The sequence below is a fragment of the Mustela lutreola genome, chromosome 15, assembly GCF_030435805.1.
Source record: "Mustela lutreola isolate mMusLut2 chromosome 15, mMusLut2.pri, whole genome shotgun sequence".
NCBI classification, from domain to species: domain Eukaryota; kingdom Metazoa; phylum Chordata; class Mammalia; order Carnivora; family Mustelidae; genus Mustela; species Mustela lutreola.
The window spans coordinates 25,979,629-26,007,507 of NC_081304.1; the positions used below are offsets into that span (position 1 = coordinate 25,979,629).

The following is a 27,879-nucleotide window of genomic DNA, read 5'->3' on the forward strand; positions in this document are numbered from 1 at the left end:
GGGTTCCCTGCTAAATCGGAAGCCTGCTTCTCTCCCTCTCCCACTGCCCCTGCTTGTGTCCCCTCTCTCGCTGTGTTTCTCTCTGTCATATAAATAAATAAAATCCTCTCCTGGGACAAAGAATACATTATACGTTAATAAAAATAAAAAAATTTTTTAAATTAAATACTTTCAACAACACTAAATAAATAAATACAATCTTTTTTTAAAAAATGCATGTAAGCCATGTATATGAGAATGAAATTAACACCAACACAGAATATTTTAAACTCAGGGCACCTTTAATTTCACCTTCAAAAACAAAGAAGTTAATCACAGTAAATAAAGATTATCATTATTTTTAAGGGGGTATTTTGACTGAAGGCCTACATTTGTTATCTAATATAGGTTGAAGCTATTCAAAGGAGATTTGACAATATACCTGACTTTAGAGAAGATGGTCAGTAAAGGAATATTTGAAACCCAGAGAGCTACTTTTTATTTTTTTAAATTTTTTTTTCAAAGGACCATTTAAAGAAAGAAGAAGCCTTTTTTACTCTTTGTTTCTTTAGAAGAACATTTTAAGTCAAACTAGCAATGTATAAGAGCTACTTTTTAGTACCAACTTATTCACTCATCAACAACCTATGCCATCTGTAAGGCAGTATTTGGGACACCAGGATCGGGCTGCCGTCGTGTCCATATTTACAGAAGTGAAAACAATGGGAAAGACCTATGAAGATAATTAACTCATCAGGGGCACCTGGCTAGCTCAGACAGTAGTACATGTTACTCCTGATCTCAGGGCTGCTGGGTTTAGAGATTACTTAAAAATAAAATCTTAAAAAAAAAAAAAAAAAGATAACTCATCAAATCATCAACCAAAACATTTTCCACAAAGGAACCAAAACATGGTAGCAGAGTGAGAAGCAAAAGATTTGGGGCCAAGATATAAGTAAGCTTTTCTAAGGCTCTATTAAGGAGTGCTAAGCAAATCACCTTTTGACTCTTTTTTTTTTTTTTTAAGATTTTTTAAAAAATTGTATTTGACAGAGAGAAAGAGAGATCACAAGTAGGCAGAGAGGCAGGCAGAGAGAGGGAGGGAAGCAGGCTCCCTGCAAGCAGACAGCCCTACGAGGGGCTGGATCCTGGGATGCTGGGCTCAATCCCAGGACCCTGAGGTCATGACCCAAGCGAAAGGCAGAGGCTTAACCCACTAGGCCACCCAGGTGCCCCACACCTTTTGACTCTTAACTACAGGAAAGAAACTGAGGGCTTCTGGAGGGGAGGTAGGTGGGTTATGGGGTAACTGGGTGACAGGCATTAAGGACAGCATGTCATGTGATGAGCACTGGGTGTTATATGGAACTGATGAATTCCTGAATGCTACTGAAACTAATCTGAAACTAATGATGCACTTTATGTTGGCGAATTGAATTTAAATTAAAAAAAAAAAAAAAGCAGCACCTTTTAAAAAAATTTCCATTCCTGAGGATGCTTAGCTAGCTCACTCAGTAGTGGAGCTTATGACTCTTGATCTCAGGGTTGTGAGTTCGAGCCCCACGTTGGGTGTAGAAATTACTGAAAAGTAAAATCTTAAGAAGAAAAATTCCCATTCCTGGGCTAAAATCAAAAAACACATGAAACAAGTGTTGGCACAGATGTGGAGTAAGGGGAAGCCTCATGGTGGGAATGTAAACTGGTGCAGCAACTCTGTAAAACAGTATGGAGTTTCCTCAAGTTAAAAATAGAACTACCCTATGATTCAGCAATTGCATTACTAGCTATCTATCCAAAGAATACAAAGTCAAAGGGATACGTGCACCCTGACTTTTATAGCAGCATTATCTATAGTAGCCAAATTATGGAAACAGCTCAAGTGTCCATCGATTGAGGAATGGATACACACACACACACACACACACACACACACAAAATATGGAATGTAATTCCTCCATAAAAAGAAAGAAACCTTGCCATGTGCAACGACAAACATAGAGCTAGAGTATAATGTTAAGTGAAAGAACTCAGTCCTGAGAAAGACAAAGATGATGTGATTTCACTCATATGTGGAATTTAAGAAGCAGAACAAAGGGGGAAAAAAGAGACAAATCAAGGAACAGACAGACTCTACTTAACTGTAGAGAGCAAACTGATGATTATCAGAGGGGGGATGCAGGGTATCGGATAGATGAAATAATCGATGGGAATTACTGGTGATAAGTACCAGTAATGTATGCAAATGTTGAGTCCCTGTATTGTACACCTGAACCTACTAATTCACTGTATGTTAACTGGAAATAAAACTTTTAAAACACCTTCCTAATGAGCAAAAAGGACATGAAAACAGTTCATTCTTTAAAAAAAAAGTCCTCAAGGGGTGCCTGGGTGTCTCAGTGGGTTAAGGCCTCTCTGCCTTCAGCTCTGGTCATGATCCCAGGATTCTGGGATCGAGTCCCACATCGGGCTCTCTGCTTAGCAGGAAGCCTGCTTCCTCCTCTCTAGCTCTGCCTGCCTCTCTGCCTACTTGTGATCTCTGTCAAATAAATAAATAAAATCCTTTAAAAAAAAAAAAAGTCCTCAAGAATACCAAGCTCTAATTAAATGGATTTTTTTGAAACCGAACAAGATTCAAGCACCAAGCCAACAAACATAGCAATATGACATTTCTCCAATCTTTTGGCACTATGCACATCCCTAAGACGTGGAGGATATTCATATTTACATTAAGGTCAATTGTTTAAAATCTGATTGTATTAGTGTTCCAGACTGTTACAAATTCTGTTGTGTACCTACTAGCTAGCTGCTTTAATTCTGATTTTCAGAAAGAGCATGTTGTCTTTCTAAAAAGGCAATTATGGGATGCCTGGGTGGCTCAGTGGGTTAAGCCGCTGCCTTCGGCTCAGGTCATGATCTCGGGGTCCTGGGATCGAGTCCCGCATGGGGCTCTCTGCTCAGCAGGGAGCCTGCTTCCCTCTCTCTGCCTGCCTCTCCATCTACTTGTGATTTCTCTCTGTCAAATAAATAAATAAAATCTTTTAAAAATAAATAAATAAATAAATAAAAATAAAAAGGCAATTATCTGTTAAGCCTATGATAACTTCACCCCGAAGTCTCTAGCAGAAACTAGTGCTTAAAACCATTATGATCGTTCTTACAGCCATTCAGACTTGGGGATCACAAAAGCACATAATTGATAATGCTGGCAGACCAGCTCTCTGCCTGTTCCACTCACTATCCCAGTACTTCTTCATAGCCTCATTCTGTCCACTCAAGGACAAAGGCCTCACCATGGAGTGGATGAACAACTCAGCTCGGTTATTCCCAGTGCTTGTTTCCTTAAAACTTTTTACTGCTCTAAACTGCATGGATAGCAGACAAAAGGCTTTTGTACACTGGTGTCCAAAAAACTCATTTAAGACCAAATTTATTTCACCAGTATCCTAGACAGTGCTGGTTCCTTACTATAAATGTAGTTTCCTTCCAATTCCAGGCAATTTTCTCAGCCATACTATGTCAACACTACCAATGGACATTTAAACAGTGACTCATTTTACTTTAAAAATAGTTGTCTCCTACTTCCAACTCATCACTTTTTAAAAATTCCATCCCTACCAGGCCACTACAATTTGACACATTACAGGTGAGTAACCTCTGAACCTTCCCCTCTTCTCCCAAAGCAGCAGGTTGGCAGAACAATTGTATTTAAAAAAAAAAGAAAAACTTTCTTACTGGGAAAACACACACAAATACCAACATTTAGCACCGTATCCTGAGCAGATTTTGATCATAAATTCTCCAGCTAAATATGACTGAACTTTAAGTGTAAGGATTAGTAAACAGACCTAATCTTTTTAAATTAGTTAGGTCGGCGGCTTTGTCCTAGCAAGGTTTCTGAGCTATTCATCTCCCATGCAGAAACAGAAAACCGATCCAGTGGTCTCCCCATATACATTTCAAATAAATCCTCTCTGGTTACAGGAGTAAATTTCATCATCGGACTTTTAGATGTCAGCACAACACAATTTAACACATGCTGTAAAACACGGTTGCCTAGACTTAGTCTAACCATTCCTTTCACAGGGAGACAGATGTGGGCTGAATCAAGTCGCTTAAAAATATGTAAATAAAGCCATCCCAAGCATTGGTCAGGCTGTGCTGTTTTGACAAGATGTTGTACGTGGCCAACTGCTACTATCTGGTGCAGTACAATGGCTTTTCCACCACTACTTCGTGATTCTGGGAGTCAGACCTCTCGGCAACCACTAGCATTTACATCGTAATTCCAGAGGGAGCTCCTGGCCAAGGCTTCAAAACAAAGACCACGATAAGCGTTTTTAATTTTAAAGAATTTTAATACAAACTTAATATAAACTATTTCAGTCCCTCTTAACATGTAAGACACTGACTCAAAATACTTTTATACCGTTTTTTTCAAGTATTGCACAATATAGGTACAAAATTAATATTTACGATTACATTTTCTTCCATAATATATAGCAAAAATCTTTAAACCTTTAACAGAAAATACATTTTTTTGAAAAAGCAAATATTCGTACATTTTAATTCCACCACTAAAGGAATATCCTGTACACAATTTTGAGAATAGTTGATGTCTTTAAGATGGATATTTTACAATTTCAGTAAAAAAAATACATGAAGCTGCTGCTGTCACAGGTCACTGTAGTAAAAAGATATAAATGCAATACCGTGTCGTAGAAACAATATATATATCCTCTGATATTTTACAAACTTTGTACTAAATTAAATTATACAATTAGAAAAGACCAATAAACCCACTTATTAGTGCCAATTTTTTATAAAAAAAAAATCAGCCATGTCCTTGCTATATCTTAAATACTGTAAGAGGCCATATCTGAGCGTATACTTTAAAATATACAGTCAGTATAAAATAACTTTGTGCTTGGTTGGCAAATGAAAAATGATGCAGGTTTTATTTTTGTAACCAAGCTTGAATGTATCCTTACTATAAGCTTAAAAAAAAAAAAATCTCAAGGAGGTGAAAAAAAATCCCCCTTGGGCCCGTGCATTTTAACTTGTAGGATTCTTTTTTTTTTTCCTTTTTTAGTTAGCCATGACAGGCTGGAATTGCTGGTTAGAATACTGCATGTTATTTAAGCTAAAATTCAAGCCATCTACAAAAGACTTCTCGTTGAGGCCTCCATAGGCCGCAAACACATCAAAGGCATTACTGTACTGGAGAGGACTGAGGTTTAGGGGGCTGTCACCTGGGAACATTCCATTGGTACTACTACCTTGACCCTGCATGTTAGGAAAAATAAATTCCTTGGCATTGGGAGAAAGAGCCGAGGCTTTCTGCTGCGGCTGCGGCTGCGGTGGCGGCGGCGGCGGTGGTGGCTGGGAGGGCTGCTGCTGCTGCTGGGGCTGCTGCTGGCTGCCCAGGCCGAGCCCGTACAGAGAGTGCATTGAGGAAGAGATGGCTTTCTGCTTCAAGAGGTCATTCACATTCAAGCCGAGGTTGATAGGAGAAGTACGTGCAACCTTGTTGCTGCGGCCACTATTCTTCATTTTGGTAGAGCCAAACTTGGTGGCAGCAAAAGTGGCAGTGGTAAAGGTTAAAGGCTGAGTGGACCGGGGCATGAAGGTAGGGCTTACAGCAGCAGAGTGACCAAAGGGAGGCGACGGAGAGCTGGACACTGATGAGGCTGGGTCACTGATGGGCATAAAAACCTGGGCCTCTGGGTTAAAGCTGTTTTTGATCTCCTTATCCAACTCACATCCATTTTCATTATTATCATCCACATAAAGCACCTTCACTGGTCCCTTTTCACCAATTTGGTAGGAAACCTCAAATGGGTCGATCCAAACACTAAGATCCTGTGGCAGATTGCCACGAACATCATCAATGTCCAAACCACTCTCTTTGGATGCTTGTTCAATCACTGGGTCCACTTTCTCCCCTATGTGTATACATCTAAACCCTGATCCTTTGTATGGCTTTTCAGGATACCAGTGCCCTTCATATTTCTTCTTAAGAAGTCTTTCAAGCTCTTCACCAAAAATGTTGACACGTCTCCTGGGAAGCTTATTGTACAAATATGAAATAATAAAATTTAGTGCTACTTGGATTTCAAGCTGCATAGCTGCTATGCCACAAAGTGAGATTTGTGTTTCAACTTCCCCCCACACACGCACACAAAAGTGTTCAGTTTGTGGCAGAGAAACAAATTTTCATTCAAAGTGCTGGTACTTTGTAGATTATCCTTCACCTTCAGTGGTCTTGCTCCTTAAAGAAAAACAAAACAAAACAAAAACAAACATGTCCAAATAAGAGAAATCTAAGTCCCACAACCTCTTCTTACCCCCAGAGTAATTTTACTTTTGAAAAAAGTCTAACAGGCTGAAAGTCAGAAAAATAAAATCAGCACAAAATAAAGGAACATACAATACAAAATTGTTTATTAAAGTTCAAAATCTCACAGGACAATTTGGGATTTACAGTTAAAACAATGTATTTAAAATCCTATTATTTACTTCTTTTTTTCTGAATACAACTCTAAAAATAGATATAGATATATATCTGTATCTATATATCTCCAGCATATGCAGTGTGTTTCTTCCCTCAGTTCTCAAAAGAATATTTATTGGAAACTCTACTCCGCACACCCATCCACCTACCTCCACACACATTTATACCAGTTTTAGAAAGCGATCATATTCCTATTCACTAATTTAGGAGTGAATTCTGTATTTCAGTTCATCCTGTATATATGCTCCTTAGATCTGCACTATCATTAAACCTTCAGACACTGGAGAAGTTAGGAAAATTAATTTCCAAAGTACATGATGCTAAAATTAAAAATACTAAATGCTAAATGAATTGCCATCCTAGTGAAGGATAATTATGAACCAAATTATCCTACATAGCTGCCGTCTTAAATACACATATAAGGGCATACAATGTAATAATCGAGCTTCTCTCTTCTTTTCAGTGTGTATTTTTCAAAATCAGAAAATACCTCTTTGGCAGCAAATGTAACAAAGGCAACAATTAATTTCAAAACTCTATTGATTCTTCTCTTTAAAGGCCAGGGTTTCTGAGTTCTATTCTGATTTTCAAAACCACCTCCCTCCTTCACGATAAGAGGACCGCCGGAGAGGCTTGTACGATAAGGTCGACCTTTAAACGTTTGCTGGATCAGCACTGGGTGGGGATAAGAAAAGATCAAGGGCAAACAGAAGATATTTGCAAAAGGGATCTATTTGTACACTGAGGTTGATTTACAAGGACGTTTTAAAAATCAAGTTGGTATTAATCCATCTGTTCCATTTTCCATATTCGTGGTGACAAAGGGAAAAGGATCCCTGGCTGCCCTCAAACTACACTTTGCAAGCTCGAAGCCTGAACGCCGGCAGAGGCAGCTGATTTAGCCAAAACGCTTGACGGTGCCACCGAGCGAAATTCAGGCTCCGCCGAAGGTAGTTTTAAAGCAACGCCTTAAGACAGGAGTGTGAAGAATTACATAAACAGCCAGTTGGGTCTCATTAGATTTCTGCTCACAGCCCTCGGAGCCCAAGCGCTGGAGCAGCAGCAGCAAGAGGAGGAGGAGGAGGAGGAGGAGGAGGAGACGGAGAGGGGAGAGGAGAGTACAAGTCTCCTCCAAAAAGGAGGAGGAGGAAGGCCACGAGAAATGGCAAAGCAACTACTCGGGGCCGGGCACCGGGCAGGTCGGGGCGCCCGCTGCTCCGGGTCAGCCGCTCCCCTCCCCCCGCCGTAACCTGACCCGCCGCTCCCGCTCCCGCCCCCCGCCCGAGGCTCCTGGGACCCGGCCAGAGCCCGGGGAGCACCGGCTCCCCCGCACCCTTTTCGGTCCCGGCGGCCACCAGCCCCGCGGACCCCGCGGTCTCCCTCGAGCTCGCCGCTCCTCCCCGGCGCCCCGACCCCCGGTTCCCGGTCAGCTCGGCCAGGGCAGCCCTTCCCCGTTTACCCTCCCGGCCCGGCCGAGCCCGACGCGCCTGCCGGCCCCGCCTCCAGGTCCCGGGCGCGCTGGGGGCCCTCGGAGCCGCTCCCCTCGGAGCCGCTCCTCTCTGCGCCCGGGCCGCGAATCCGCCGTCCCCGAGGGCCCGGGGCTCGACGCCGCCGGAGCCCCTCGGTCCCCGGACCCCGCCCGCCGCCCCTCGATACTTACGGGCTGCTTCCACCACAGAGCCGGCCGCGGGGCGGGGGAGAAGGGGCGGCAGGGCGGGGGCTCGGGAGGATCGGCAGCGGCCAGCAGGCTGAATGCAAGACGGCGTCGCCGGGCGGAGGACGGGGGCCTCGGCGCGGGCCTCGGGAACTCGCCCCCTGGGGCTCGGGGTGACGGGGACAGGTCAGGCGAGCGCGCTCACTTCTCCACACAGCCCGGTGCCCGGCCCAGCATCCCCGTAGTACGACCACTGCGCGCCGGGCCAGAGCTTCGCTCCTTCTGCCGCGGCGCGCGCCCCGCCTCTCGTTTTATAGTCTCCTCCCCGCCCCCATCCCCTCCCGTAGGGGTGCGCGCGCGCCCGCCTCGCGTCACACAGCTCGGGGCCGCGTAACCATTCCCCGCCCTCCCGCCCCTCACCCCAGACCCTCCGCGGCGGCTCCGCCCCTGCCCTGCCCCTCGACGCCATTGGCCAGGTCCCGCCTGCCCATGTCCCCACGGGCGGCGGAGGGCCCCGTACGTAAGGCCACACCCCTCGGGCTCCACAACGGCCAATGAACCGACGTCCTGGCGGCACTGTGGGCGGGACTAAGAGAAAACTAGGAAAGGGACTGGAGGAGAGAAGTGCCAGTGAGGGCGACGGTGGTGGGTGGGGCAGCTGACGCTTGGTCTTGGAGGAGAGCCCGGGAGAGAAGGGGGGAGGGGAGCGAGGCAGGTGGCGGAGCGGCGGGGAACAACGGGGAGAAGAGCCCGAGGCCTCGAGAGGGAGGGGACAGTTTACAAAAAATGCCCTACCCGAGTGGGACTGTGGCCCAGGAAAATCCCACTCGTGGACGAGCTACCAAATCGGTCTCCAGTGCACCCGGGAGAGCCGAGAGAAAGGGCGAACTGTGTGACAGGGACTCGTGCACCCGCACCCGGTTAATTGAATATCAATCACCTCCGGGGCCTAGGCCAACTGCCACCCAGAGAGTGGCAACAGCAGAACCCAAAGCGGCCGTGCTAGGCTGGGGGTGGGGAAGGGACTCCACCTGGCCACACCTCCCGCCTGGGTGACAGTTTAACTGCCTCTGCATCCCACATCACAACCTCCCCGTGCGACCCGGCAGCAACTCGGACGTGCGGGTGGCCTGAGACTGTAAGAAGAACCACGTTTTGTTCCCAATGTCCTAGCCTAGGCCTCCGTGCCAAATTGCGTACGTATCTAAGTGTATATATACATGCGTGTATTTCAAGTGTCCTTTACCATCAATACACACAATACACACGGTGCCCGCCTGGAAGGTGCGTTTAGGATGCTCTTCGGTTGAACTACGAGCGGGTAAATAGGGAGCGCGGAACGAGAGGGACTCAAGGGAAGCCGGTAAGCGCCCCTTTTCACAACCTGCGGCGGAGAAAGACAAGAAGTTGCCTGGGCGTGGAACCGAGCGTCCCTCTCTGCTAAAAATATTGCTCACAGGTAGCAACGACGCCTGATTGGCCGCGCTTCTCCCGTAGCAGCTAGGCGATTGGCTGTCTGGTATCCAGGAGACCGACGTCAAACGCGCCAGGGGAAAGGGGAGAGAAAGTCTAAGGCGAGGGAAGGGTGGAAGGGGAAAGAGAGGAGCAATGAATGAAACGCCCAGCGCTGGCCTTCTCCTCCCTTTGCTCTGCACTCCAGAAGTGCTTCCTGGAAAAACACCAGTTGGGGCTCCGCCTTCCTCTTAAAACTGTGGGGCCTGCACTCTCAACCTGCTCTAAGGAAGTTAAAGCGCAACTCCCCGCGGAGTAGGGTGTCCGCGGAGCCGGCTGTGTAGACCAGCTGTGCTTTTTGCACACGCACCCGCTGTAGGTGTTAGGCCTAGAGGCTTTGCGCTTTAGGGATGCGAGATCCGATCGTAGCCTTTTTCTCCACCCTTTCATGCCCTCTGCCTCCGCCCCCTCCCCCTGTTCCCCTTTAGAAGGAACCCAATCAATAGGGGATATATCTAAAGTCCCCGATGTGTGCCGGAGGAGGAGGGAAGGGTGTGTGCGATGGGTTGAGGGTGGGAGTGGTCAGGTGGCCGATTTCATGTTTATTGCACGGATTCCTAAAGCTCAGGTGGCGTGTTTTAAGAACATTCAAGTTTTACTCAAAGACTCCTTAAATTCCGATTTTTTTAGTCTTTGGGTTTTTTTGTAACAAGGAAAAGTGGGATTTGATTGCGAAAGTGTGGATGTGTTTTATTTTATTTTATTTTTGGAAACATTTTAAGTTAAATGTTTCTCTGCATCAAGATATATTCTTTCAGGGACGCCTGGGTGGCTCAGTTGGTTAAGCAGCTGCCTTCGGCTCAGGTCATGATCCCAGCGTCCTGGGATCGAGTCCCACATCGGGTTCCTTGCTCCGCAGGGAGCCTGCTTCTCCCTCTGACTCTGCCTGCCACTCTGCCTGTGCTCACTCTTGCTCTCTCTCTCTCTCTGACAAATAAATAAATAAAATCTTAAAAAAAAAAAAAAAAAAAAAAGATATATTCTTTCAGTGTTTACTACTTTTTGCTCAGTCGGGTTTTTTTTGTTTGTTTGTTTTCTAAAATGAATATCCACTCCATTTGTTATTAAAAAATGAGTTATTTTTAATTTTATAATTAGTTGAGGGCAGTAATTACAAGAAGAAAGATAGGATATTTGGGGAATGGCCTATCAAGAGAAACATTTCATCTTTCCTGTGCCCCAAGGCATAATTTCTCTTACCATTAGGCAAATAATATTTGCTGTACCAAACACCCAGCATTGCAGGACCTTGTGTTTGGCCATGTGTCTTGATTTGTAATTTGGAAAGTATATCACTATAATTAGAGGAGTATATTAGGCTCAGCTGAGATTAAAATGTCTAACCAAAGATAGATGAATTGTAATTTTGTCAACCTTATCTATACTTTCCACAAATTCTCAAAGGGAAGGCACAAATTCTCTTTTCTGAACGTCCCCAATCTATAATCTCAGGCTTAAAATTCAAGAGCAGACATCTGATAGGTTCTGATTAATTAGCGATAGCGGTAAATTGAATTTTAAAAAAAAAATTTAGACGTCAAAAATGTATGAGTTATTGCAGCTTAGTCCAAGGGTATGAGAATGTTTCAAAACAAATATGAACACACACACATACAAACACACAAACACACAGAGGTCCCATGTCATCTGAAGGGCAGGTGTTGGAAGATCTGAATTTTATCCATTTCTATCAACCTTCAGTTCTCTCACCTACAGAAAGGGGTTGGATTATATAATCTCTAATATCTCTTTCAATTAAAAAATTCCACGTTTAAAACTCAGTGCCCCTAAGGTAAACAATGTAGTTGTTTTAAAGATATAGATTGCAAGTAAAAGGGAAACCAGATTCATATCCTTCCAAGTCACAAGGGATAAAACTCCCTTTATCCAAGTTTTAATCTTTAAAGGCCCCTTGATGACTTGTTACTATTTCACATTTACTTTGAAACTGCACAGGGGACTGGATTGCCAAATGATTATTTTGACTTATGGAGGGGAAAAAAAGCATTGATATGAGGCTCTGAGTGGTATCACAACAATAGGAATTCCTCTTTGTGGGCAACTAATAGTCACTGAAAATCACAGTCTTTACCTTTCCCTGCCTGTGTTCCACACAATTAATTACTAGAGCAGTGCCTCACACTGAAGCTTATGATTGTTTGGTAAACGAATGTGTTTCAATATTATTGTGAAACACGATTCTTGAAAGTGCTCTGAATTATTATCTCATTCACACACACACACACACACACACATACTCACACCTGGATTTCTGACAAATGTATCCTAAACCTAAACCTTCGAATTTTCATTCTGTTTCTTTGTAAACTGAGGATTATAGGAGAGTCACCATCACCTAATGTGTCCCTACTAAGGGTTGTTTCACTTCTAGAGAATCAGCCCTGTATCTTTACTTGAAAGATGACATAACAAGCATAATGTTTCTGTCATTAATGTCATTGATTTCTTGTGGACAGTCATGTAACCTGAACTGTAGAAAATTTTAAATTATTGGCAAGGAACAATTATAAACTAATCACTGACTTATTAAAAACCAAGTAAGCCCACTTTTCCCTAAACACTTTTCAAAGAAAGTTGCACATTTATGACTAATGGAACCTCAGTGTGGTTTCCTACGGCTTCTCATAGGGGTTAGTGAAGGAGGGCCACACATTCTCTAAAAGATGGGTACACAGATATTTGGAATTGAAAAATAACTAGATAACACTGAATAAACCCACTAATCTTTGGAGCAAGCATTTCCACTGAAGGAATTGGTCGGATAGGAGAACATGTCCTTATAACTTGCTTACTCCTTATTTTTTTTTTTTTAACTCCCTATTATCTCCGTGAACAAAAATCCAAGCCAAATCTTTGAATTTCTTTCCATTAGCCAAGGAGGAAGAGATCGTAGTTGCAGATTCTGGGAGTGAAACAGTGTTCACAACAGTCTGCATGCCAAGAACATTAATTGATTTACATTGATTAATAATATCAGAATGCTTTAACTATATGAATTCTAGATCTCACCTATTGTGTACTATGTTAAGAAAAACTGAAAGTGCTCTATTGTAATAATACATAAACTTAAAGCATAGATTGCATCTGTTATGCAGCTATGCTTACTCAGTGAATTACATACACCAAATTCTAGTTTATACAATAGATACAAGGTCCAGAAATATATATATATGGTATTTGAGAAAGAAAATACACGCTCACACCCACACACACACAAACACACACCGACCCATGCACAAAACCGTAAGAGCCAACTCCATGTTTTCCCAGCCTTCACTGCAACAGGGTGACATTGTGACACTGCTGTACCAATGTGACATAAACAGAGGTTAGCCGGGATGGTTTCTGAGAAAGCTTTGCTCTTCTTATCAAAGGAACTTATTCCAGTTGCTACTACTACATAACACACTATCCAAAACTTAGTAGCATCAAACACCCATTTGATTGTGTTCTGGGATCCTATAGGTCAGGAATTCAGACAGGGTGCAGGGGACAGATGGCTTTTCTGTGCCCCACAACATCTGGAGCTTCAGCCGGCGGTGGGGGGGGGGGGGGACTCAAGCACTCAAGAATCATCTGGAGCAGATGTGTCTAATAGAACTTTCTCTAATGATAGAAACTTGCTGTACCTATATTGTCTAATAGGATAGCCACCAGTCACATGTGAATATTGAGACCTGGAAAGGTGGCCAGGGTGACTGAGGAACTAACGTTCTCATTTAATTTTAATTAAATGTAATTGAAATAACCACAGGTGGTCAGTGGCTCCTGAGTTGAACAGCATGAATCTGGAGGCGTTTTTGCTTAATCTGTCTAGCACCTGGGCTGCGATGACCAAAGGCTGGGCTCAGGGCACTGTCCACTGGAACATCTGCAAATGGCCTCTGAACTCTCCCTGTGGCTTGGGCTTCTCACAGCATGGCAGTTGGTTCTGAGAGGAGGCATCCCAAGGGTGTGTGTGTGGGGGGGGATCTCTGAAGAGCGAACATTCTAAGAAAAGGACATGAAAGGTCCATGGCCTTTTATTGACCAAGCCTTGGAAGTCACAAAGCACCACTACTGCCATATCCATTGGTGGAAGTAATGATAAGCCTGTCTAGAGTCAAGAGGAAATCACAGAGACGCCCTCCCCACCTCTAAAGGGAGGAATGTCAATGAATTTGGCACCATTATAAAAAAAATCACCACTGGGAAATTTCCACCTTTTTTCTGCCTTAACATGAATCTGATAGCAGGAACTACAGCTGCCTTTTTAGCACCATGAAGAGGATGCAAGATAATCACAGAGATATAGGCTCTGACCAAAGCTAGTGACTACCTAGCTCTACTCTACTTTTTAACCCACATGAAATGCTCCATGACTTACAGCTGAACATATTCTCATCGAAAACACTGATTTGGGGCGCCTGGGTGGCTCAGTGGGTTGAGCCGCTGCCTTCGGCTCGGGTCATGATCTCAGGGTCCTGGGATCGAGTCCCGCATCGGGCTCTCTGCTCAGCGGGGAGCCTGCTTCCTCCTCTCTCTCTCTGCCTGCCTCTCTGCCTACTTGTGATCTCCCTCTGTCAAATAAATAAATAAAATCTTTAAAAAAAAATTAAAAAAAAAAAAAAAAAGAAAACACTGATTTAACATCTTTTAAGGAAACCTGAACTTGGGATTCTTAAAAAAAAAAAATGAAAATTTATCTAGTCTGAATATTATCTAGACTTTCTCCTTATAAAACCTGGAGGGGTGTCTGGGTGGCTTATTTGGTTAAGCATCCACCTCTTTTTTAATTTTTTTTAAGATTTTATTTATTTATTTATTTGACACAGACAGAGAGATCACAAGTAGGTAGAGAGAGAGAGAGGGAAGCAGGCTCTCCGCTGAGCAGAGCGCCCGATGTGGGCCTCGATCCCAGGACCCTGAGATCATGACCTGAGCCAAAGGTAGAGGCTTAACTCACTGAGCCACCCAAGCACCCCATTGGTTAAGCATCCAACTCTTGATCTCAGCTCAGGTCTTGATCTCAGGGTCATGAGTTCAAGCCCTGCACTGGACTCCATGCTGGGCATGGAGCCTACTTGAACAAAGAAACAAACAAAAAAATGGTCATTGTAGAAAATTTGGAAAACACGGATAAAGAAAATAGTGATCACCTTTCATCTCTCCATGCTGTGATGATAACCACTGTAAGCATCCTGCTCTGATTCTTTATGAATGAATTTCTACCACATTTGTAGATCTGTATCCTGCAGCGCACTCAGCATTGTGTTATTTCTATTTCCCCCTGACACTCAACATTGTCATAATTATCATTGATTCGGATTGCATTAGCTGATTTAGAATACTTTGATTGTTGCTCAGCATGTGGGTTCTTAACAATTCTTCTGTATAAAAACAATTATATTTAACAAACATAAAAAAATATTTTAAATCTATTACCGAAGTAGATTCGCCATACAATGTCGTATTAGTTTCAGGGGTAAGACATAGTGATTTGACGGTTCTATCGACATTACTCAGTGCTCATCAGGATAAGTGTAGTCACTGTCTGTCACCATACAATGTTATTACATCATTGACTATATTCCCCTTGTACTTTTCATCCACCTTATTTATTTATTTATTTTTAAGGTTTTTTTGTGGTTTTTTTGTTTTGTTTTGTTTTGTTTGTTTTTTGGGGTTTTTTTTTTTGACAGTGATCACAAGTAGGCAGAGAGGCAGGCAGAGAAAGGAAGAAGCAGGCTCCCTGTTGAGCAGGATCCTGAGATCATGACCTGAGGCGAAGGCAGAGGCTTTAACCCACTGAGCCACCCAGGTACCCCAGAAGCTTTTTATTTTGACGTCATTCCAACAGTTTATGTTTGCTTGTGTTTTCCTTGTCTCCAGAGACCTATCTAGCAAAAAGTTGCTACAGCAGATGTCAGTGAAACTATTGCCTGGGTTTTCTTCCAGGATTTTTTATGGCTTCAGGTCTCACTTTAGGTCTTTCATCCATTTTGAATCTATTTTTGTACTTGGTATATGAAAATGGTCCAGTTTCCTTCTTCTGCATGTTGCTGTCCAGTTTTCTTAACACCATATGTTGAAAAGACTATCTTTTCCCCATCTGATATTCTTCCCTGTTTTGTCAAAGATTGACTGGCCACATAATTGTGGGTTTAGTTCCAGATTTTCTATTCTGTTCCATTGACCCGTGTGCCTGTACCATACTGTTTTGATGACTACAGCTTTGTAATGTAACTTGAGGTCCAGAATTGTGATATCTCCAGCTGTACTTTTCTTTTTCAAGATTGCTTCAGTTAGTTGGGGTCTTTTGTGGCTCCATACAAATTTTAGGACTGTTTGTTCTAGTTTGTGAAAAACACTGTTGGTATTTTGGTAGGGATTGCATTACATGTGTAGATCACCTTGGGTAGTATAGACATTTAACAACATTTGTTCTTGCAAATCATGAGCCTGGAATGTCTTTCCATTTCTTTGGGTCATCCTCAGTTATTTTATTTATTGATTTGACACACACACACACAGAGCACAAGCAGAGGGAGCAGCAGGCAGAGAGAGAGAGGGAGAAGCAGTCTCCCAGCAGGGAGCCCAAAGCAGGACTCGATCCCAGGACCCCAGGATCATGACCTGAGCTGAAGGGAGACGATTAACCGACTGAGCCACTCAATGGCCCTCAATTATTTTCATCAATATTTTATAGTTTTCAGAGTACAGGTCTTCCACCTCTTTGCAGAACCTTGATTTCTTTTTTTTTTGTTTGTTTGTTTGTTTTAAGATTTTATTTATTTATTTGACAGAGAGATCACAAGTAGGCAGAGAGGCAGGCAGAGAGGCGGGGGGGGGGGGAAGCAGGCTCCCTACTGAGCAGAGTCTGATGTAGGGCTTGATCTCAGAACCCTGAGATCATGACCTGAGCTGAAGGCAGAGGCTCAACCCACTGAGCCACCCAGGCACCCCTAGAACCTTGATTTCTTATCTATTGTTTGACTTTTTAGCATTTGGCTCGATTTGAAGGTTATCAGTGCTTTAAAAAAGCAACAACAACAATTCTAGTGACTTTACTCAATCTTCTTTCTCCTTGATGTTTCTGCCCCATCACCCTGTTGAGTGGTGACTACTTGAAATAGTCCCTCTCGCCTTTGCACACTCACGTGCGGACATAGGATATATCCAGCATTGCACCCACCTTGTGGCTACCTCAGCGGTAGCCAAGTGCAGTGGAAACATGAGGAACTGGAAATGAGAGCGTCTGTGTTTAAGTCCTGTTCTGCCAAGGATGAGCCTGGTGCGGCTGCACAGAGCCTTGGCCCTCAGTTGACATATGGAAGCAGTAACTCTGGCTGAGCTGTGTCAAGATCGAACCAGATCATGCCTGTGAAATCGCTTGGAGAACAAGCAGGGTCCTGCACCTCCATGTCAACTGGGAAGTCTCGAGGTAGCAGGCCAGTGACACAGGGTGAGCTGGGAAGCTGTCCGATTGAGCGGCGAGAAGTTAGCCAGAGCTTGTGCGGCGCCTGGAAGGAGACATTAGAAGGAAAGAAGGTGAGGCCAAGAGAACCTAAGGGTGCCTAAGAGGCATCTAAGGGTTTTTGGCTATAAGCAGCTGGGGTAGGTTTCTACATAAGCAGTCTTGTGTTCACAGCTTCCATCTGCCCTTTCCCTGGACTGTGGTAACACTCGATGCCTGGGCCATTCATTTGGCAGGGAAATTTGTGCTGTCTTTTGGTTACTTAACTATATAAAATCAGTGCAGGTCCTGGCTGTCCAAGAGGTCTGTGTGGCCACCAGGGCAGGGCAGAACCTTCCACTTCCCTGTGCCTGTGCCATTCATAGAACGCTTCGTAAATATTTGGCTGAACTGACTTTTTCCATTTCATAAATTTCAGCCTTCTGCTATTCGGCCACTCGCACACCAGCACGTTTCTCCCAATGTATGCTGTGTTTTTTTAACTCGTTAAAAATGTGTCGCTTGGGCAGTACTTACACAATGAATCACCACATGACTTCACATGCCCAGTGGCATTTGGATTCTAAAGTTAAATCACTGTTCTTCTAGTCTCACTATGGTTAATATGAAAAAATACTAAGCAACATGCAGAGCTCTAGGAGATTAAATAATGACCAAAATTGGAATTCCGGAAGTTAAGAGTGAAGAAAACAATCAGAAGGAAATAATTAAATCATAAGCAGAAATTGATTTATTAATTAGATAAAAAGTAAAGGTTTGAGTTACACGCTTGATTCAGTAGATACCTGTATTCTTTTTTTTTTTTTTAATTTTGTTTGACAAACCCTTGTTTTGAGGGCTGACTTTCAATAGATTGCAGGGAGGGAGCTGCTCTGCTACGTACGAAACCCCGATTCAGAAGCAGGTCGTCTACGAGATAGATACCTGTACTCTTGTAGGACTTGCCAAGGACAGGCATTCTTTTTAAGCATCCGTGGAGAAGTTTAAATTTGCCTGTGTAGTAGATCGCAAAGAAGATTTCTATAAATTGCCAGAGTAGAAACCTTCTGACCCAAACAGTCCACAGAGCCTTAATGTGAGAAATCAACGAAAAATGTAGCAAAAAAAAAGAAAGAAAGAAAGAAAAAGAAAAAAGAAAAGAAAATCTATCCATTTGCATTTTTAAGGCACTTTTTGCAGTAGTTTTTGCATTAAAGAGGAAATCAGAACCAAGACTTCTGTGATCTGTAGCGAAACAGGAAATCAAAGCTGAAACATGGATCACTTTAGAGTAATGACAACATGGACACTACATGCCAAGTTCTATATGATGCAGAGAGAGTGGAAATTGGAGGGAAATTTATTACCTTAAACATTAGAAAACAAGAAAAACTGAAACTAAGTCATCTAAGCATGCAGTTCAGGTTGCTGGAAAAAAGAGAAGCGAAAATAAACCTAACTCAAGTAGAAGATAAGAATTAATAAAGACAAAATGGACAAAATAACAAATATCAGTTTTCTCAAATCAAAAGCTGATGTTTGATACAATAGATAAGATTTGTATAAGTCTGATTAAGGGGAAAGAGCCCAAACTGATGATTTTAAAGAAACAAGAAGAGAACATGATTATGGAAACAGAGGTTATTAAAGAATTTAGAGAATCCTATGTGCAACTGGATTAAATCGGGGTGAATATTACAATTCTCAGGGAAATTATAAATGATCCCAACTGACTCAATAAATAGTGTCAAGTTCAAGTAGACCACCCAGAATGGAAGAAAACAGTTTCCAATCTGCCCACAGTGGGGCACCTGGCTGGCTTAGTTGGTGGAACATGTGATTCTGGATCTCAGCATCCTGACTTCCAGCCCCAGGTTGGGCATACAGCCTACTTTAAAAAAATTTAAAAAGTCAAATCTACCCATGGAAAAGAAATGAGGCCAGTGTGCTTTTTTTTTTTTTTTTTTAAGATTTTATTTATTTATTTGACAGAGAGAAATTACAAGTACACTGAGAGGCAGGCAGAGAGAGAGAGAAGGAAGCAGGCTCCCTGCTGAGCAGAGAGCCCGATGTGGGACTCGATCCCAGGACCCTGAGATCATGACCTGAGCCAAAAGCAGCGGCTTAACCCACTGAGCCACCCAGGCGCCCCAGGCCAGTGTGCTTTTATGGTAAGATCTCATGACCTCATTCCATGAGGCTGGCATAATTCTGATACCAAAGTGGACAAGCACAGAACCACCAAGAAGGAAAGCAAAAGCTAAATTTGCTTATAAACACAGATTTTTAAAATCCTAAATGAAATGTTAGCAAATTGCACCAGTGTATTCAAGCAATGCAAGGATGGTTCAACATTAAGATATTTGTTAATGAAATTCACTACTTTATTATATCAAAGAGAGGAAACTTCTGATCATTTCAACTGACACAAAACAAAACAAAACAAAAACAAAAAGCCCAGAAAGCAAAAATAAAAAACCTCTACACACATTTAATAAAATACAATACCATTTCATGATTGGAAAAACAAAACAACACAGAAAACCTTCTCACAAGTGAAGTGGGAAAGAAAACATCTTTGGGGTGCCTGGCTGTCTCAGTGGGTGGAATGCACAGCTCTTGATTTCAGGGTCATGAGCTTGAACCCCACACTGGGTGTAGAGGTTACTCAAATAAATAAGCTGAAAAAAGAAAGAAAACATCCTGAACTTAATAAAGTCTCCATCAGAAACCTACAGCTACAGAAAATGCTAAACTTAATGGCAAGGTATAAGCATTTTCTTAAAAGGCAGGATTGAGACAAACCAAGTTGAAATGGTTGTTATTTTTTTTAAAGATTTTATTTATTAACTTGAGAGAGGGAGAGAGAGAGAGCATGAGCAGGGGGAGCAGAAGATGGAGAGGAAAAAGCAGGCTCCCCATTGAGAAGGGAGCCCAAAACGAAATGGGGCTCGATCCCAGGAACCTGAAATCATGACCTGAGCCGAAGGCAGACACTGAACCGACTGAGCTACCCACAAGCACCAATACCATTATTATTAGTACACTTGCCTGGAGTACCCAGTCATTGCAGTAAGATGAAAAAATAAGAGGTAGGGGCGCCTGGGTGGCTCAGTGAATTAAGCCTCTGCCTTCGGCTTGGGTCATGATCCCAGGGTCCTGGGATTGAGCCCCAAAACGAGCTCTCTGCTCAGCGGGGAGCCTGCTTCCTCCTCTCTCTCTGCCTACTTGTGATCTCTGTCTGTCAAATAAATAAATAAAATCTTAAAAAAAAAAAAAAAGAAAGAAGAGGTACACATCAACATGGAAAGAGACTAATGGCATTATTTCTAGATGTTATGATTATTCCTGTAGAACCTCCAACATCAACACCTCGAAAAATAATTATGGCTTATAGAAGAATCTTACAAGGTGGCAAATTAGAAAGGAAACATACACACACACACAAAAGCCAGCAGCTTTCGTATATATCAGCATAATGAATTAGGAAATATGAAAGAAAAGAGATATAACTCGCATTAATAATAAAAACAAAAAGGTACTTAGGAACAAATTGTCAAAAATGTACAGGAGTTATGGAAAAAAAAACTTATGAACTTTATGAAAGGATTTACAGATATAGACTCTAAAGAGAAAGAACTTATCTTCTGAAAATGATGAAAAAAGTCAGAATTAAAAAGATATTAATTCTCCTCCAAATTAGTTCCTATTGACATCCCAGCAGGACTTTTTATGGATATGCTGATTCTGAAATTCACTGGGAAGAGTCAACATACAAGAATAGCCAAGAACATTTTGAAATAGAAGAATAATGAGAAGAGCACCTCCTGTTATATACAGCAAGACATACAACGAAGATACCAAAGATGATAATAATAAAAAATGAGGTATTGTTGTAGGAACAAAGAGTCCGGAAGTATGTCCTGTATAAATAGGGACTTAGTTTATAAAAATGATGGCAATCACAATTTAATGGGCAAAATGTTGTTGGGACAACTGGTTATCAATTTGAGGAGGAAATTCAAGGTGGTTTAAAAATCAAAACTTTTTAAAAATTTTTATTAATTTATTTGACAGACAGAGATCTCAAGTAAGGCAGAGAGGCAGGCAGAGAGGGGGAAGCAGGCTCCCTGCTGAGCAAAGATCCTGATGTGGGGCTGGATCCCAGGACCCTGAGACCAGGTCCTGAGCAGAAGGCAGAGGCTTTAACCCACTGAGCCACCCAGACTCCCCTGAAATCAAAACATTTTTAAAGCCTTTACACAAGAGAAATGTAAGAACATGTTTTTAAAATCTTAACTTGCTGTAGGCCTTTCCAGGGAAGGCTCCAATCCCGAAGTCCATAAAGATTAACAGATAGACTACAGATAAACCGATTTATCCATTAATAAGCAGATTAACAGATAAACAAATCTCCGGTATACCTAAAGAAACCATAAACAATACTAAAAGACAAACACCCAAGAGAAACTATTTGCGACTTAAGCAAAGAGCAGATTAATGCCTAATATAGAAAGAACTTCTACAAATCAACAACTGAAAGATATAAACTCAATGGAAATTGCCCAACATTAAAATGGAATCAATTCACTGAAGGAGAAAAAAAAGCCCCACAACTTATTAATAAACATATAAAATGATTATCTCATGAATAAAATGGGCAACACAAATGACAACAAGGAGATATCCCCCCCCCCCCCACTGGTTTGATGAAACTTACCAAAACTTGCTGATTGGTAGCATTGACAAAAGCGTGGGGAAAGGGATCTCTAACAGGAATTCGAATCGGCTCAGTACGAGGGTAGGAGTGAACATTGATGCCATTTTGTAGTAAGAACACGAATTCCCACATGTTTGCAAAAAGACACATCTTTTCTTTTCAATTTATTATTTTTTAGAAAAAAATTTTACCGGAGAAAATTATTTTACTATGAATTTCAGTGTCTAATCCCAAGGATTAGTTTTTAATCCTCCGTACTGCCATTTTTCAAAACATTTTTGAATTTAAATTCAATTAATTAACACGTAATGTATTATTGGTTTCAGAGGTACAGATCTGTGATTCCTCAGGAAAGACACATCTTTAAAGATCCTTTACAGATAACATATAATTGCAGTTTAGAATTACAAAGGAGACGGAATCCATCCCCAAAGGAGAGGTGAATAATTTCGATTCATCTTATACTTGGAAGCTGTCCTGATGCGGGAAGATAACATATGTACCAAGCACTGTTCTCCAAGCTTTTTGTCTATTTAATCTTTCCAGAAGCCCAATGAGGAAGATACTATAATTTGTGCTATTTCACAGATGAGGGAACCAAGGCACAGTGGGGTGACTCACTCATCCAAGATCACACACGTGGTTGGCAGAGCTGGGACTTGAACCCCAGTGATCTGGCTCCAAAGTCTGTGGCTTGACCATGACCCTAAGTCATGCTTCCACATGACTATGATATGGGGAGAAAATCATGTCACAGAAAGGTATTAAACAATCTCATATTTATGAAAAGTGGAAACATGTTTTGGTTCATAGGAAAAAATGGTGACATTTGATGAGAGAGAGTTTGGGGGGTTGGAGAAATGGACCTTCACTTTGACAACATTCTTTATATATTGCTGGAATTTCTCACAGCAAGCAGGTACTACTGCAATTAAAAATAGTATTGTATTTAAAAGAATTTAAACAAAGAGGGGCACCTGGGTAGCTCAGTTGTTAAGGGTCCTGGGATCAAGCCCTGCATTGTGTTCCCTGCTGAGCCCGAAGCCTATTTCTCCCTCTCTCACTCCCCCTGCTTGTGCTTCCTCTCTCGCTGTCTCTTTAAAAAAAAAAAAAGGATTTAAACAAAGAAAAAAATATAATATCATATTAAATATATTTAATACTTATCATATAACATAGTATATCTAGTTTATATCTTCAAATATCTTAATATTTAAGGCTTCCTTCTTTGTTAATGTAGTGTTTTTTTTTTCCAGAAGCTTCCTTTAGTTCAAACTATTATCTTGAAAAATGAGAACAGAATGCTTATGCCCCACCTATCTGCCTACATTCCAAAAGCATTAATTTACCACTTTGGAAGGAATCTGATTTTTGTGCATTTGGAAGTACCTGTTTGTTACCAGGATTCTGTAAAAAGTGTGGCTAAAATGGCTTGAAGTCAACACCTGACATTCTCCTGAATAGAGAGATTTTGCCCGTTTGTTCTCTGGTGTCTGGATTTCCCTTCCACAACCTCTTCATAAGATGCTATGCTGGGTGCAGAGGCTTGAAAACTTAGAAAAGCCCCAGGCTAGCCAGAGCACAGACCCTTCCCGATGCAGAAACCAGGGAGCCATCTTGGACACGCCCTTTTGTCACCTTGTCCCTCTTGCCAACCTGACCATCAGTCCGACCTCCCACCTGTTGATCTGGTCCACCCGCCAGTGTCTAGGACGCAAGCGCCTCTTTCCTCCACTTTTCCAGCGGCCTCCTGCGGGCTCTCCTGTTTCACTCCCGCCCCCATCACTGACCACTCCACGTGCAAATCAGACATGTTCCCATCCCTCCAGCCCCACCAGGCTAAACCTCTCAGTGTCTCCCATTTCTCCCAGGAGGAGGCCCAGAGTCCTCACTGTGGTCTACCAGGCCCACAGCCCAGAGTCGACCCAACCTTCCCCCCCACCACTTCTTCTACTTCCTGAAGTATATATCAGGTTCCCTTCCACTTTGGGGCCTCTCACCGCCCTCACCCCTACCCTCATTAACCTCTATACCGCTTTCAGCTGTTAATTTTGCTTCTCCGTGGGAGGCTGTCCCCGTGCCCACTTCGAGCTCTTTACCCCCATGACTCCACACCTGTCTGTGAGGGGGCCCTGTAAGGGAACAGTGTCTCTTTTGTGGTATCCTTGTAGGACCAGGCACAGAGTCTGGCTCATGCGGGTGCTCACTGAGCACTTGTTGAAGGAAGGAAGGAGGAAAGGAGCGGGGGGACCCTGTTGTGTCACTAGAGAGAAGGGGCCAAGGCGGCAGAGGAGGAAGACACGAAGAACAGAAGGAGGCCTTGAAAGGTGGGAGGGGGAAGGGCCTTTCAGCCCTGCGTTGTCAGGTCCAAGGGAGGAGGCAGAGATTAGACTGAGCTGTGGGGCAGCCCACCTGGCAAGAGCTCTGCACACCATAAAAGGACTTGAAGTTTATGCCGTAGGTAATGGAGGAAGCTGGGTGGGTTGTAAGGACTCCCTTCCCACTGCCTTCCCTTTGCCGTTCCTTCTTCCTTGCTTCCCTTCCTTCTGCAGACCAGAAACAAAGTCTCTGAGGGCCAGAGAACATGCTCTTGGTTTCAAGGAAGTGGCAGGGGATTTGGAAGGGACATTGTTCGAGGGGCCCCTTTACCTGGCTCTGTCCCCAGATATACAAACCAGAGCTAGAGTAGTAGAGAGAGGGAGAGACGCTCCCCAGAGCCCCCACATTCACCCAGAGAGGTTCTGGGGAGCCCCCAGGACCCCCAGGGCCCTGTGCCCCAAGGGTGCAGGCAAGAGGGAGGAGATGGGTCAAGGTGAGACCTCTCAGGGAGAATGACAACTTGCCCGCTGCCTGGGGAGACCTCTCAGGGAGAATGACAACTTGCCCACTGTCTGGGGGAGGATGCCTGGGGCTCTCTGCCTTCCAGGGTTTCTTCTACTCTCTTGGCTTGGCCTCAGGACTGTGGAGGGGTTGACTCCAGGCTCCAGGTCTTGGCACAGGTAGGCTCCACTCTGCCCAAGGCCACCTCTTTCTGGACAAGGTTGGTGAGTAAGGGGGCTCAAAGGGGCACCAGGGTCTGAGGATTTGCAGTCTCACCTGGAAGTTCCCAGGGTCCCCAGGGACCTCCTGGGGCATGGACTCCTGCCAAGGGTAGTGCTGGGGAGCCAAGTGCTTGCAGGACCCTGCCTGCAGCCATTTCCAAGGGCCCAGACCTCTGCTCTCTGGACTCCTCCGCAGACATTTCAAACCTTTCAAAATCTCAAAACCGTGGGACATACTGGCTTCTATGTTCCGCACCCTGTTCTTTGGGCTCGAATTTATACTTCACTGTATAAATTCACTGTGTGTCTGCCCTGTGCAAAGCCCCATGCTAGGCTCTTCGTCAAAAAGATGAGCAATTCATGATCCCTGCTTCCAAGAGGCTTACAGTCTAGGGAGGGAAAGCACATTGAGAACGATGTCAAACTCTAGCTTGATCTACCTGGCTTTTTACTATTTTTTTTTTTTAAGATTTTATTTATTTATTTGGCAGCGATCACAAGTAGGCAGAGAGACAGGCAGAGGGGGAGGGGGAGACGGGTTCCCTGCTGAGCAGCTAGCCTGATGTGGGGCTCGATCCCAGGACCCTGGGATCATGACCTGAGCTAAAAAAAAGGGGCTTAACCACTGAGCCACCCAGATGCCCCACATTTTACTATGTTTATGTCACTGACATGTATAGGGCACGACCTATGTGTTTGCCCCCACGTTCTGTCATCTTTCCAATCCTTGTTTATTTTTTCCCCTAGGACTCTTTTGGGATTTGAAATGGTTTTGTTTGGCTACAAAGAAGGTTGGACGTGCTTCAGTGTCTCCTCACAACTTCCTCTACTTTACCAACCAGCTGTCTCCTCTGAAGTAGATCTGCCCCATCACCTTTGCAAAATGAGCTGAAAGCTGTCAAAGGATGTGCCTTCTGAAGAGCAGGCAGGAGGCTCCCAGGCCAGAAATCTGTCCTTGATAAGGGCCTGCAGTCCCACTGTTAAAAGGTTGTTCCTTGGGACGCCTGGGTGGCTCAGTTGGTTGGACAACTGCTTTCGGCTCAGGTCATGATCCCGGAGTCCCGCATCGGGCTCCCAGCTCCACGGGGAGTCTGCTTCTCCCTCTGACCTTCTCCTCGCTCATGCTCTCTCTCACTGTCTCTCTCTCAAATAAATAAATAAAATCTTTAAAAAAAAAAAAAAAAAAAAAAAAAGGTTGTTCCTTTGAAGGTGCAGGAGCTCCGGGGAGGGGAGGGATAACAGCTTAAATAAATCCTGATCATTTAACAGCTCTAGTGGGGATTCACTTATAGATGGGGGGAGGGGTCTTGGGGACATCATCCTTCCAGGCCCACTGGTGTCTCTAGATTTTGAGGTTGTTTTCAGTTAGCTATTGCTGCATAACAAACCATGGTGATTTGTTGCTTCTCACAGCGCTGTGGGTTGGCCACGTGGGCAGTTCTGTTAGTCAATCCCGCGAGAGCCCATGTGGCGAAGGTCATCTGACCGGGGTGGGGGTGTCCCAACATGGCCTCTTTCGCGTGTCTGGTGGTTGAGGCAGCTTGCCAGTTTTTCCAGTGGTCTCTCATCTCCCAGTGGGCTCAGGGAATTTCATCAGGGCATGGCGGCCTCAAAGTTATGAGAGGGAGATGGAAGAAGACACAAGACCCCTTTAGACCTAAGCTCCAGAGTGTGCATGTTCTTTCTTTTTATTTTTTAAAGATTGTATTTATTTATTTGACAGAGATCACAAGTAGGCAGAGAGGCAGGTGGGGGGGCAGGTGGGGGGAAGCAGGCTCCCCACTGAACAGAGAGCCCAGTGTAGGGCTCCATCCCTACATCGGACCCTGAGATCATGACCTGAGCCGAAGGCAGAGGCTTAATCCCCTGAGCCACCCAGGCGCCCCTGTGCATGTTATTTCTGACGCATTCTGCTGGCCAGAAAGGTCACGAGGCCAGTCCAGACTCAAGGAGCTGGCAAAGTAGACGGGACTGCTCAGTGAGGGGAGCAGCAACACCCCCACAGCAAAGGGGTGCAGACACAAGAAGCTGCGGCTCATAGGGGCCACAATTCTAGCACTCTCTACAGGATGTAACGTTATCGAGGGTTTGCTTCAGGACAGCAGGCTAGACGGAGGAGGCGTAAGTCCCCACTCTCTGCCAACATCTATTTCCATGATCTTGCCCGGGGTTCTGTCATCCTTTGCCAGCAGAGACATACCTACAGATGGAGTTTGCTTGACTCCACAGAGCCCATCAAACTATGTAGCAGCATTTGGCTGACCCTTCCCCCTACCCTGAGTTGTCAAAGCCCGTTCCTCACCCACCACCCCTCCCCCAACCCCTGCCCCGGGATGTGCCAGGAAACTTGATCCTGGTGGGGTGGGGTCCTGACTTGTAGCATCTACCAGATGCAGCCAATTGCAAGCTACCAGTGTGACATCGCTGAATGAGTTGGGAATAGCTATGAGTCATTGATTTTTGGCTCTGGACAAGCCAGCTCCACACCTCTTCCTTATCTTTGGAATTTTCTAGAAAAAGCGAATACAGATTAAAAAAGAAAAAAACAAAAAGACGAAGAGGAAGAAGCAAAACCTTTCTTAGTGCCAAAAGAATAAAACGTGTTGAGAAGGCAGATTCTTGTTTTGGAAAATGGGGGAACTCCACAGCCACTAGGCAAGCCGTGGGAACCCTGGACTCGAAACAGGGCCTGAGCGTACCCAGTGATAGCTTTGTGTGGGCAGGGAGCATTTCTGAAAGGGTGCTCCCCTAACAAACAGTGGTTATTTCTGGAGCTGGTGGTGGGTGGGGGTGAGGGACCTGTCTTGAGATATTTCTCTGCTACCTTTGCTTTCTTACAGCGAACACGCATTCGATTGAGAATTACATAACTAAAACTGAGGAAGTGGGGGCACCTGGGTGGCTCAGTGGGTTAAAGCCTCTGCCTTCGGCCCAGGTCATGATCCCAGGGTCCTGGGATCGAGCCCCACAGCGGGCTCTCTGCTCAGCAGGGAGCCTGCTTCCTCC

The 27,879-nt window shown here is 44.0% G+C and overlaps 2 protein-coding genes and 1 long non-coding RNA gene across 3 annotated transcripts; 2 read left to right on the plus strand and 1 right to left on the minus strand.

The window, feature by feature from the left end:
• Positions 1-4,313: 4,313 nt before the first annotated feature.
• Positions 4,314-8,452, minus strand: TOB1 (transducer of ERBB2, 1). Its single transcript, XM_059150544.1, has 2 exons — positions 8,151-8,452; positions 4,314-6,247 (listed from the first exon to the last, which is right to left on the minus strand). Exon 2 carries the CDS (start codon positions 6,100-6,102, stop codon positions 5,065-5,067), a length of 1,038 nt encoding a protein of 345 aa, XP_059006527.1. The 5' UTR covers positions 6,103-6,247; positions 8,151-8,452; the 3' UTR covers positions 4,314-5,064.
• On the plus strand, positions 6,732-8,538 carry LOC131815614 (basic salivary proline-rich protein 1-like). The gene is made up of 2 exons (XM_059147405.1): positions 6,732-6,800; positions 7,630-8,538. The coding sequence occupies exons 1-2, from the start codon at positions 6,732-6,734 to the stop codon at positions 8,536-8,538; spliced, it is 978 nt and encodes a 325-aa protein (XP_059003388.1).
• Positions 8,539-8,596: 58 nt separating this feature from the next.
• Positions 8,597-26,133, plus strand: LOC131817113 (uncharacterized). The gene is made up of 4 exons (XR_009348331.1): positions 8,597-9,340; positions 22,159-22,271; positions 25,621-25,860; positions 26,068-26,133. It is a non-coding gene; the product is annotated as an uncharacterized LOC131817113 (long non-coding RNA).
• The last annotated feature ends 1,746 nt before the right edge of the window (positions 26,134-27,879 follow it).

Coding starts and splice junctions, on each gene's coding strand:
- TOB1 (XM_059150544.1), bottom strand. CDS start 6,102: ATGCAGCTTGAAATCCAAGTAGCACTAAATTTTATTATTTCATATTTG.
- LOC131815614 (XM_059147405.1), top strand. CDS start 6,732: ATGCTCCTTAGATCTGCACTATCATTAAACCTTCAGACACTGGAGAAG. Junction 6,801..7,629: donor TAGGAAAATTAATTTCCAAA/GTACATGATGCT, acceptor TCCTCCAAAAAG/GAGGAGGAGGAAGGCCACGA.